The sequence below is a fragment of the Guillardia theta genome (genome assembly GCF_000315625.1).
Source record: "Guillardia theta CCMP2712 unplaced genomic scaffold GUITHscaffold_36, whole genome shotgun sequence".
In the NCBI taxonomy this organism is placed as follows: domain Eukaryota; class Cryptophyceae; order Pyrenomonadales; family Geminigeraceae; genus Guillardia; species Guillardia theta.
Genome location: NW_005434638.1, coordinates 529073 through 540428, shown reverse-complemented (window position 1 = coordinate 540428; position 11356 = coordinate 529073). Strand labels below are relative to the sequence as shown.

The 11356-nt window shown below is 52.8% G+C and overlaps 4 protein-coding genes across 4 annotated transcripts; 3 read left to right on the top strand and 1 right to left on the bottom strand.

The window, feature by feature from the left end:
* Positions 1 to 265: 265 nt before the first annotated feature.
* GUITHDRAFT_152787 (hypothetical protein) lies at positions 266 to 620 on the top strand. The gene has a single exon (XM_005832222.1). The coding sequence runs from the start codon at positions 327 to 329 to the stop codon at positions 507 to 509; it is 183 nt and encodes a 60-aa protein (XP_005832279.1). The 5' UTR covers positions 266 to 326; the 3' UTR covers positions 510 to 620.
* Positions 621 to 5498: 4878 nt separating this feature from the next.
* On the bottom strand, positions 5499 to 6308 carry GUITHDRAFT_108937 (hypothetical protein; the record flags this gene model as incomplete). Its single annotated transcript, XM_005832221.1, has 3 exons — positions 5499 to 5544; positions 5695 to 5786; positions 5841 to 6308. 3 exons carry the CDS (start codon positions 6306 to 6308, stop codon positions 5499 to 5501), a joined length of 606 nt encoding a protein of 201 aa, XP_005832278.1.
* A 1192-nt stretch (positions 6309 to 7500) lies between these two features.
* Positions 7501 to 8250, top strand: GUITHDRAFT_152786 (hypothetical protein; the record flags this gene model as incomplete). Its single annotated transcript, XM_005832220.1, has 1 exon — positions 7501 to 8250. A coding segment is annotated over exon 1 (421 nt), but the record flags the coding sequence as incomplete, so codon positions are not given.
* An 892-nt stretch (positions 8251 to 9142) lies between these two features.
* Positions 9143 to 10581, top strand: GUITHDRAFT_163365 (hypothetical protein; the record flags this gene model as incomplete). Its single annotated transcript, XM_005832219.1, has 11 exons — positions 9143 to 9317; positions 9386 to 9410; positions 9470 to 9495; positions 9550 to 9773; positions 9825 to 9852; positions 9906 to 10079; positions 10124 to 10177; positions 10227 to 10288; positions 10339 to 10405; positions 10455 to 10490; positions 10544 to 10581. Coding segments are annotated over exons 4-11 (501 nt in total), but the record flags the coding sequence as incomplete, so codon positions are not given.
* Between the last annotated feature and the right edge of the window lie 775 nt (positions 10582 to 11356).

Below are 11356 nucleotides of genomic sequence, written 5' to 3'. Positions count from 1 at the left end.
TTGAATTGCAACGAATTCAAAATTTACAGCACATTCATGATCCGTGACATTCCCCTCGTCCTCCTCCTCCTCCTCCTCCTCCTCCCCCACTCTCTCATGGTCCCTCCTCGCTACACTACATTCTTATTCAAGGCAGGAGAGCCTGTCGCTCAACATCCTTGGTCGTCCTCAGCCGCATGACGACCAGCGCAGCTCCCATCACAACCTGAAGTTTCCGAGTAAGCGAATGATCGTACGAACCAACATCACCTCCATCCTCCTCCTGCCTTGCTCTCCCACCCCTTTCATCCGCCTCCTCCCCCTTCCTCCCCCCGCTCACCATAGTGATGAAACCAACGGCAACGCCAGTCACCACCAGGTCCCTCTTCTCACTGCAGCTCGTCAGTCTCTACCGCATCCTCTCCCTCCCTTCACCTCCCGCTCGCCATCCGGAGGCTTCCTCCGCTGTAAAGAGAAGTTTCCGCCAGAGTGGTCGAGGTCGTCGCCAGTTGCTCGCAGACGATATCTAGCGCTCAGTTTTACAACCTTGCCTCCTCATTACCCCCGTCTCTTCTCCCTCCTTCCCTCTTTTCCTTCTCCTTCCTCCATCCCTTCGCTTCTTCCCTCCTCCTCTCCCCTCCCTCCTCTCCACTCCCTCCCTCCCTTCTCTCCTTCCCCATTGCTGCTCCTTCCACCTGAGAAGTTGGATGGGAGTCCGAGCACGTGCTTCTTGCCGTTGAGCACAAACGTTGGGGTGATGTCGATCCCCTGCCGTCTTCGTCACTCCCACGAGTTTCTTTGCCTCCTCCTCACCATCCAGCTCGCGTATCCATAAGAAGTTGCGACAAGAGTCTCACCCTTCAGCACATTATCAGTTCCTCACCTTCCACACCCTCCCCTTCCCCCCCTCCCTTCTGCTCTATCTCCTGCTCCTCCTCAGACTTTTACCTCCATGTTGGCGCAGGAAACCAGCAGGTCGAGGTCCATGTTGTGCTGTACCACACTCATCATCTTGTCTCCTCCCGTTCCTCTCCCTCACCTTCTTTGCACATTCAGGTGCTCGAATAGGAATCACGGAAACATTCTCGTCCATGCAGTGGAAGAACTTGACGTACTCATAGTTCTACAAATCCAAGTAAGAAATCCTCCACCGCCGCCGCCGCCACCACCACCACCACCTCTTCCTCCGTTGACCCTTCCTCCTCCTTCTCCTCTGACCCTTCCTCCTCCTTCTCCTCTGACCCTTCCTCCTTCTCCTCGTCCTCCTCTGACCCCTCTACCTCCGACCCCTCCTCCTTCTCGTCCTCATCTGACCTTTGCATAATGCTGCCTTGCACAGAGCTCAAGTCTCTCGCCAACAAGCTCTGCCAGATCGTTAGGGAGCAAACAGGTGGGAAAGAAGCAGAGCAAGAGAGACGGAGGGAAACAAGAAGATGCCAGGAGTGAAGCGTTTGATGAAAGTCGAGGTTGAGAGTCACCAGATGGTCCGTGAATGGCCTTAAGCCACGGCTGCTCCCAAGTTCCATTGTTGAGACCAACCTGTTACATTCGTCATTGTCACCACCATCATCATTTCATCATCATCATCATCAACAACAACAACAACAACAACATTTAAAATCGTCATCGACAACAACAACAATATCATCATCATCAACATCTCCACTCCCTCGCACGTGTCCCTTCTCACCATGTGCACATTGAAGTCCAATCTCGCCGTCAATTCTTGCCCCTGGTACGAGCAAGTGTAGTCGCACTTGATCGAATCCGCGATCTTCTCCATCGCCTTGGCGCACCATGGGCACTTGCCCATGATGTACATCTGCCGACAGGTCACGGGACCCTCCGCTTTCACACCTCGTCCCTTTCTACCTCCATCTTGAGCACCTTCTGACCCTCCTTGGGCGGATCGCAGGCAGCTGAAGGCGCAACGGTCAGGACCCGTCAAGAGGGATCGACAGGAGCAGCACCAGGGGAGTCGTCCTTGAGAGGCTGATCGATGCCTCCCTCGATCTGTTTGCAAGCAGACAACATCAGCTTGCAGCATGAGATCGCTCCAAGGGTTCACCTTCCACCTCGACTCGACATCAGCGATCACTTCGAAGCGTGTGTCCTTGTCCTGGTGCGTCACGTCAACCCCGGGACTGCACAAGACGCTCGCTCGCGGACCAGACAAGTCTCAGTCTTCGTCGGGCAGATCTTGAGCTTCATCTGATCTTCTTCCGCGTGAGGTGAGGGGATCAAGAACTGGCATGATAGCTGTGAGCGAAGGAACGACAGGAGGAGAAAGTGAAGAGGGAAGAGAGAACATGGGGAGCGGACAAGGGCAGGGAACGGGTGTGCTGGAAGACTTGAATCTTGCAGCAATGGAGGGAGGAGGATAAAGACTTCGGTTATCGACTGTTGGATCAGGAGTGGACCTGAGAAACATTGAAGTGCATGTCCTTGGGGTACATGGTGCGATCAGGCCATTCGTCACGGTTGATGCCGTCAGCGGTGACGATGTTGTGAACTGAGAACAAAACACGCGTGAGGGCCATCCTTGCAAGATGACGGCAGCAGCTCACTTTTCCAGGAGAACATGATAGCATCGTGCTTGCTCTTGATATCCTCATGCTGTTTGCAACAACGTCAGCGGCAAGGAAAACGGCATCGAGCAAGCTGATTTTGCCTCCTTCTGCAGAACAGCGTCGGGATAGAACAGCCTGAAGTGTCCTCTACGGCGAGCACAAGTCAAACAGGCGGGACACCCTCCAACATGTCAAAAACACCTGCAGACAGGGCAGGGGAAGATATGATAGACAGCGTCGAATAGCGACTTAAAGGCCTCGATTTGCTGGGTTGTTGGGTTGTGCGGAAGGTACACGGAGGTTGTATGCAGGTACTGTCATCTCCAGGGTCAGCGCGGTTCGAGCAAGGAAGTTGCATGTACAGTCCAGAACGCACGGCCCAACATGGTTCGGTCAGGAGGGAGGTTGAGCAAGTCTCTCTGGGACCAATGCTTGTTGATAAGGCCGTCTGTCGCCTTCCATCGCTGCGAAAACAGATGAGACGAGCACCAAGATGAGCATTGGAAGAGACTGACAGAAGTGAGAGCGTCAATGATCTGCTTCTTCATCGCGATGTTGAGATTCTGCATTTAAGCGTGCATTACCATCTATCACAAGATAAGCTCCGCATACCTCCAGCTGCACGTGGTTGCTGTCCGGCTTGTTAAGGAGGTCAAACATAGACGGCTTGATCCCTGAGCTTGGCGTCAACGAGCGACATGTGAATGTTCGCCATCTCAACGCACCCAAGGCCTCTGGAAACGGAACAGCATCGGGCTTGACAGCAGCAGTGACGGCATTGTGAACTGCAAACGTCGCTGGTGGTGAGCAGGAGTTCGAAATAAGATCTCGACATCACGTTTCCATGCCACGAGCATGCCGTCCTCCCTGTTCTTAATGCTCTGAATCTCCTTCTTAAACACATCGTTGTTCAAGATCTCGTTGACGATCTCCCCTCCCTGGGAGGAAAGAATCAATCCATCCACATGCGTCTACACCAGCTCTTGCTAACCTTCCCAGGGTAGAGTGACCCTGCTGAGTTGATCAAGTTCTGGAACATCTTGACCTGTAGCAGAGGCGTCATGCGTTCTTCTCGACCCATGTGCTTCATCGTCACCTCCACGTCCCCCATGGTGTCTGGAAGATACACAGCAAAGGTATGGAACACGGTCCATGTTGCCCGACCAAGAACCTTCATCGGATCATCAATCGTGTTCATTTCCCCATTTCGAGGCGTTCAATACTCGGTACAAGAGCACACACCTGCTGGCTCGGAGGACGGTTCGAGTCGTCGAAGGACGGCTTGACTCCGTACGTCCCACAGATGGCGTCGCCACAGAGTTCGGTCTCTAGAGCTGTTGCAAGCCCTGCAAGGGAGAAAGATTAGATGATGCTGATGATGCTGATGATGATGGTGATGATGATGATGATGATGATGATGATGATGATTAGTGAGTGAGTGAGTGAGATAGATAATACTCAAGGTACAGAAACTAATTGATCGTGGTAGAGGTGGGGGTGGAGGTAGAGGGAAAATGGAGGAGGAGGCGGGAATAGAGATGGAGATGGAGATAGAGATAGAGATAGACAGAGATATATCAGTTCGTGAACAACGCAACCGGCAAACAGCAGACTGCTTCCAACATACCACGACACGTCACCGGAACAATTTCAGTCCCACCATACCCCACACAAGTAAAACCATCAAGACGCAACCAGCTCCCCAGCAAATGCAGCAATAATAACGAAGGGATCATGAATTCCTCCTCTTCTCTCATCCTCACCTAATACCATCGCCACCATGGCCAGCGCCATGCGCCTCCTGGCTACCATTTTTGCGCTATTTCCGGTCCAAAGGATGATTTGAACCTTAATGCTGAAAATCTCCTCTAAAAGTTAGAATTACACCTTGGCGCTACTGAAATTCAGCTTTTAATTTTGATTGTACAATTTGGAATCTCAGGCGGGAATTTGACTGCCACGTTTCATCAGCTGCCCGTTCAGTGACACCGTCATCATCCCGCCGCCGGGCACCGAACGGTCCACTAGTTGAGTAAAGGTGGTGACCGTGTCCGGGACTCGGCCGGCCCTCCGGGCGGCCACCGGGCGTGACTCGGTGATCCGGGCCAGCGAGCCCGGGCTTGAACATTCCGGGTCGGCCCTGTACTGAGTGGGCTTGCACGTGGTTCATAGTTACTGGCCCGGTCAGTCCGATCTTCAGTAAGTCAGAGGAGCCGCAGCGTGCACCGCCGTGTAACTTAAATCCGATCCGGCGACAACCTAGAGGCTTGTTGCTGAGGGCCCCGCGTCGAAATTCTTTTTGAACGGATCCTCGTCAACAGCCTTGAAGTCACGGATGATTCTGATGTCCGAGCCTGAGGCTTCCTGAAAGTCTCAATGCATCATCAGTCCGAGTGACGGTCCTTGTCCTCCCACAGTTCTGCCAGGATCGATTTTCCGAGTTCGGCCTGAAGGCCTCAAGTATGACATCAGGACGCCTGTTTGGGTTCTGCTTTGACACACTCTGCTCTCCTCTCACGTTACGCAAACCCATCAGGCTGAATCAGACTTGAACTTTCTCACTTTCTTTCAAGAGCTTCAACGGTTAGCAGACTCAGAGCCTTGGTATCCGGCAATGCTCTACTGTTGCAGGGACAACCATTGACAAAGCATGATTCTTGTGCTGCCATCTATGAGGTCCTCAAGGCTCGTGGCAGCCAGAGGATCAGTCTCAGAGCTCAGTGATCTTTCGTCCTCCTAGGAAAACTCGATGATCTTGTGAAAAGGGCCTTCGCAAGTTTAATATCTCCTGCAAAAGACAGTGCTCCCGTGTTATAGCTTTTGTTTCACACCACTCTCCAGCTTAAGGTGCGGGTGATGTATACGAGTATGAGTATGGATCAGCGAGGGAGAGTCGAAGAAGGACTGGATCGTGAGCGAGAAAGGAGCGAGAAATGGGGGCGGCGGGTGTTAGTAGAGGCGGTTCTTCGGCAGCGTCATGGGATGCTTGTAAGACCTGCATGTCAAAGCCAGAAACCGCGAGGTCGGCCCAACCATCTGACTCCGATAGGAAGCGCAAGGACCATCCGGCTCCGAGAGGAATCGAACAGTATCAGTATTCCAGACTCAAAAGCTATCAAACATTTCTCCGAATCTAGCCTGGTACTGGTGTTGAAATCGATCTCCACTGCTGATTGTGGGTTGCTCTCTTGCTTTGAAGTGCGTCTCAAAGGACTTCCTGAAAGTCTCGATATCGACCTGCTCAGACAAGTCAGGGTCTCATCTCCTGCATGCCTTGTCCTCCCACTGTACCTGATCGATTTCTGACTGCTTCCTCGCCTGCGCGATAGACGCCTTGAGACATTCAAGATTCCTGGCGTCGGGCAACACTTTCCGCAGGTTTTGCTCGATGTCCTGGAGCGTAACCTTGCCCTTGTGGTACGAGGGAAAGCGCCTGAAGGCCTCGAGCATGACATCTGGTGCCTTGTCGGAAGCCGGCTTTGATTCACTTGTTTTATTCTCACGTTGCTCATTATGATTGACAACCACATTGAAACTCCTTTGCGCTGCTTGATGCTCGGGAGGGTCTTTGAATCGAATGTTCTTTCTGGATATATTGTCCTGGTCATGTCTTGGAGACACGCGGCCGCCGCGCTGAAATCCTTGTTCGGGTGAGTAGAGGATGGGCTTGAGAGACCCTCTGACGTTCTTCTGGTGCACGATCCTCATCTTCTGCTGGGCCTCGGGTGGATCTGTGCAGCAGAGGTATGACTCTGCCATTCCCATGCCTCCTCAAGCGTTAGAGAACTTGGAGGTGGGTGTGGGTATGGATACAGGAAAGGCTGGATGAAAACAACAAGGCTAGATGCCGCGCCTGGCAAACGTTGTTTCCCCGATCGGGAGGACTGAGACTGGAAGATCGGGAGGACTGAGATCGCCTCGGCAAGTTGACTGCGGCTCCTCGAGCTAGCAGGAGCAACACGTGGGAGGGAGATGGATGCTGAGGACGACTCTTTCGCCAGCAGCGTCCCTTCTTCAAGGAGCCATGCCTGGGAGGTGGATGCTTCGAGCAACAGGGAAGTAAGAAGGATAGTACGGGAGTTCGGATCCCTACAGTACCGGAAGCTTCGGAGTCGGTACTTCGGAAGTAAACATTCAGTACTGATGTCTGCGGATATTTGTACAGGATTTCAACTCAACTGTATAAATCCATTAAAAGTTTAGTTACATCTGATGAGTTTGTATCATAACGAAGTACCTTGACTAAAAGTAGTACCAGTACCGACTGTTTGTCCTCGTACTGACTTTTAACTTAACTTTGAGTAAATGTGATATCATATCCGGCCCGGCCGGCGGCCGGGCCGCGGCACTATGCCTGGGCAGTGGCTGGCTGTATCTGAGCGAAAACCTCCTTTTACATTCGGCTGACTGTAACAATTTTAGATCTTTTAGATAGTTTTGCCCCACGGAAATTTATTAGTCATTTCCACAGTTGAGATGCTAATACAAGATCAAGTCGGCCTCAGACGTTTTGAAAGCCTTGATCACAGGGCACTAATTCCATACAACCTTGCTGGTTCCCTGCCCCCGCTGTAGTCGATCGGATCCATCCGAAGTCGATGACTGTCAGCAGTCATGTTAGGTGCTAAACTGAAGACATGACTGCTCCAATACGATTGGCTTTCATACTTTACTTGGACACACCATCGCAAGGTACCCCTCTTATTCCATGGAAAAGAACGGGTGGTGGATGATGGGGTAAAGTGCTTCATGACTGCTGACATCATATTCATGAAATCGATCGTTTTGGAATACAATTGTGTCGTTGGACACCCCTTGTGTGAACTTCTTTCGAAGGGTAGGTGCTGTGTGATGACAGTAGTAAAGATAAAAATCGTCATCAAGTGAGGCAAAGACTGTCATCATTTCATTAGATTTGTCCAATCGTTTCGATTTTGCCACTCCGAGACGCAGGCGGATAAAAGGAGGAAGGGGACAGGCGGTAAGGCGAGACCGAGGAATCTACCAGCATCGTCAGGAGGGAGCACGGAGCAAATTAGAAGCAACAGGAAACAAAAGGGATCGCCTTTCTTGAGTTAGATCAAGTCTAAACACCAAACTGAGACCAATCGTGAATTTTTGGCATTGCCGCAATGGAAAAAACGCGCGTCGATAGCGTTCCCGCGAGATGTCCATCATCTCCAACCAATCAAAGGGCCATGAAGAAACTCAAAGTAGCAGACCTATATTTCTTCATTGAGCTCAGAAAAACCATCGGAGAGGAATCGAGCAAGAAATGGTTAACCGATCAAATGCGGCCTGACGTCACGAAAGTGACCCACACACCCTCGAGGACGACGTCATCCTCGTCAACCGCAACCCAGGAGTACTCCAGCGTCAGAGGAAGCTCTGACTGCAGAAGTGTCACGCTTACCCTACCAGAGCCAAGTGCAGCTTATACCACAAAAGACATGCTCATCGCTGGCCTAGTACAGAGAGTGTTCAATCTTGGGAAGTATGTGCAGGCGATCCTTAGCAGATTCGTTCTTCGGTTTTCAAAAATATGCAGGTTGACGTTTGAAAGAAACAAAGACACCAGCGACTTTGAGGATCGCAAGAAACAATACAGGAAGAGGCGAAGCATTTCTCGTGACTTCTTGTTGTACACCGATGCTGCCCACCTACTGTTCGATAGCTGAGTGCACAGTAGGTGATTTGTAAAATAAATTTCTCTTTCAGCGCTTTGTTAGACCATGTTTTGTGATTGTACAGTGCTCTGGTGGAATCAGAGCCGAAGGTAGGCGGATTGACTCTCAACTGTCATGCCGCGCGGCTGGCGGGCCGCACTAACCTTGAACCATCATGGCATCATCCGCAACTGCCAGTGGCGGCATACTGAGCCGCTGACTATGAGCAAGGATGCCAGGATGCTCGGAGTCTGCCTGACAGTGTGAGTGACTCTGAATGGCAGGTAAAAATGCGCGGCAGGCCGAACGGCGGCAAGAGCACTGAAGGGACTCCGGGAGGGCCCGCCAGCACGGCCCGGCCGCCCGATCCGAACTTCACTCAGGACTGACTTGAAATTTTCCACCCCTCCCACTCGCTTTTAAGTGTAGGCGGGAAAATCTGGGGGTGGGGTAGGACTTCAATGGGTATAGATGGCAGTAGGGGTAATTTGGTATGGATCTGAATGGGTAGGGGTGGTTACGCTGTTCCGCAGCAGTATGAAGGCAAACTGCAATGCACTTGGTTGAGAGGACAGGTCAGGTCAGGACAGGACAGGACAGGACGGGAGAGGACAGGACAGGACAGGAAAGGACAGGACAAGACGGGACAGGACAGGACGGGACAGGTCAGGTCAGGTCAGGTCAGGACAGGAAAATATACGAGTGAAGGGGAGCGAGGGAATGAAGGGGAGGGGAGCTGGTGAGGGGAAAGAGGGGAAGAGAAGGGCAAAGGCAAGGAAAAGGGCCAGGATAAGGGGGCTGGTAGGGGAAGGGGAAGGGAATGAAGAGATGTTCAGGAATGGAACACACAGCACAGCACAGCACAGCGAACAGGAAGCAGAGAGGTCGGTGGAGTGAGATAGCGAGGCCACGAGGTGCTGCGCCAGGATGGAGATGGAGGCCAGCGAGGTCAAGACAGCATGGTGTGTGCAGAGAGATGCCATGAGGGCTGAGGGAACTCGCAGAAAAAAAGCTCCCGATCTTGGCTTGTGCTCATTGCATTTCATTCAGGATCTTCGAAACTACCACGATGAGATGTTGCCCCTCAGCAGCTTCCCACTAGGTGAGCCCTCATCGTCCCCGAGTCGCATGCTGGGCTTCAGCCCTGACTGACTGGATTCTTGCCACCAGAGGCTCCACAACACTCTCATCTCAGGTATGGCTCTCTCCTCCCTCTCCTCTGTGCCCGCGGTCGTTGACCGACGGTTTCGCCAGCTCTTTCCGACCTGTCTGCAAGCCAGGTACGTGTCCTAGTCCTAGTCTGAGCAGGGCGAAAACGTCTCACAAGGCAGCAGCTTTTTCAAGCTCCTGCAACAGAGTCTTCGTCAAGGCCCCCGTGCCTGACTTGGCCCGCCAGCCCCCCAGTTGCTCCTTCCCTCTCACAGGTAAACGCAGAGTCTTGTCGCTGTCTTTGACTGTTTGATCCGAGCGCAGCCTTGGACGCTAGAGGTGATAAACAGCGCGACTACTGCCGCATGACCTTTCCCCACTCAGTCTCACAAGTGCAAATGCGATCGAGGTAACAGACTCCCTGTTTCAAGATTCGGATGCTGATCTGTCGATGTTGTAGACAAGGTCGTAATCTGAACAGCAGCAAGGTTTGTGCAGCAAGTCTGAGAGTGTTTTAGTGACATGTTCGCGATCATGGCAGAAAGACGCTTCTACAGCTCTTCAAGGCACTGAAGACAACAACAAACAGGAGGGAGAAACGAGTAGCATGGTGCTGGAAGATTTCACATGCAGTGTTAAGATAATCATTCTTCTATTGCAGTGGAAGTGGGCCAAGGACAAGCACTTGTGGAACTTGCCCAACGTCCTGACGATGGTGAGGGGAGGTGGAGGTTTCACCCAAGTGACCTGCAAGACAAGGCGAGAGTTTTGATGATACCCCTCATGGTTGCCTTTCTCGTGTCGTCGTACCCGGTATGTCCTCTCAGCCCATAGAAGGTTTAGCGCTGATCGTGCCGGCCAGGGTCGCAACGTCGTCGCCTCGGTCATCTTTGCTGTCGCATCCCTGACGGATCTGGTGGACGGGTGAGGAAGAAGGAGAAAGTGCGTCTCCTCTCTGTTGATAGGTAGAGCAGGTACCTGGCGAGGAGATGGAAAATTTCGTCCAACTTCGGCGCTTTCCTCGATCCCGTAGCTGATAAGGCAAGTCAATGACGACAAGTCTCCTCATGACCTGACGAGTCTGATCCAGCTCATGGTCGCCACTGCCCTCGTCTTCCTCTCGGCGGTGAGAGGACTCTGCACAGGCCTCGAGCTCGTGGGATCATGTTCGTGTCCCAGGGTTATAGCCGGGTGGGAGGAGGAGTCGCAGTCGCTTCCGCCATCACCATCTGCAGAGAGATCGCCGTGTCTGCTCTGAGAGAGTGGATGGCACAGGTAGCGGCGTGCTCATGTACCTCGGCGTCCCCTCAGATTCCCCCGCAGGAGGGCAAGAGAGCTGAAGTACAAGTGGGGAACCTCGGCAAGTGGAAGACAGCGATCCAGGTTCTGCACTGCTACCTCCAGAGCGACTCCCTCCCCTCCCATCTCCTCCTCTCCCACCTCCTACTGTCCTCCCACCTCCTCAGCACCCATCTCCCCCCCCCCCCTCTCCTCCTCTCTCATCTCCTTCCCTTCCATCTCCTCCTCTCTCATCTCCTCCCCTTCCATCGCCTCCGTTCCCTTACTATCTCCCCTCTTGCACCCTACCCCTTCCCATCTCCTCCTCCTCGCCTCATTCCGCTCATGCAGATGTTCGCAATCACTGGCCTGTTGTTTGTAATGCCGACGGGTAAAACGGGAGAGACGTGCCTCGCGCGTCTGACGTAGTGAGCAGGAGGAGCGAGCGGACTGGGCATACTCTTCTGGACCTCCATACTCCTCCTCTGGGTTTCAACTCTTCTCGCAGTCATTTCCGGTTACTTCTCTCCCTCCCATGCCAGTCTTTCTTTCCTCCTTCTCCTTTCCTCGTGCTGTCACCTTCCTCCTTCTCCTCCCTGTCGAACGTTATCTTTGCCTCCTCATCGCCCATTGTCCTGTCCCCACTCGTTTTCCTCCTCTTCCTCTCTCTCTCTTTCTCCCGCCCCCCCCCCCCTCCCTCTCCTCTCTCTCTCG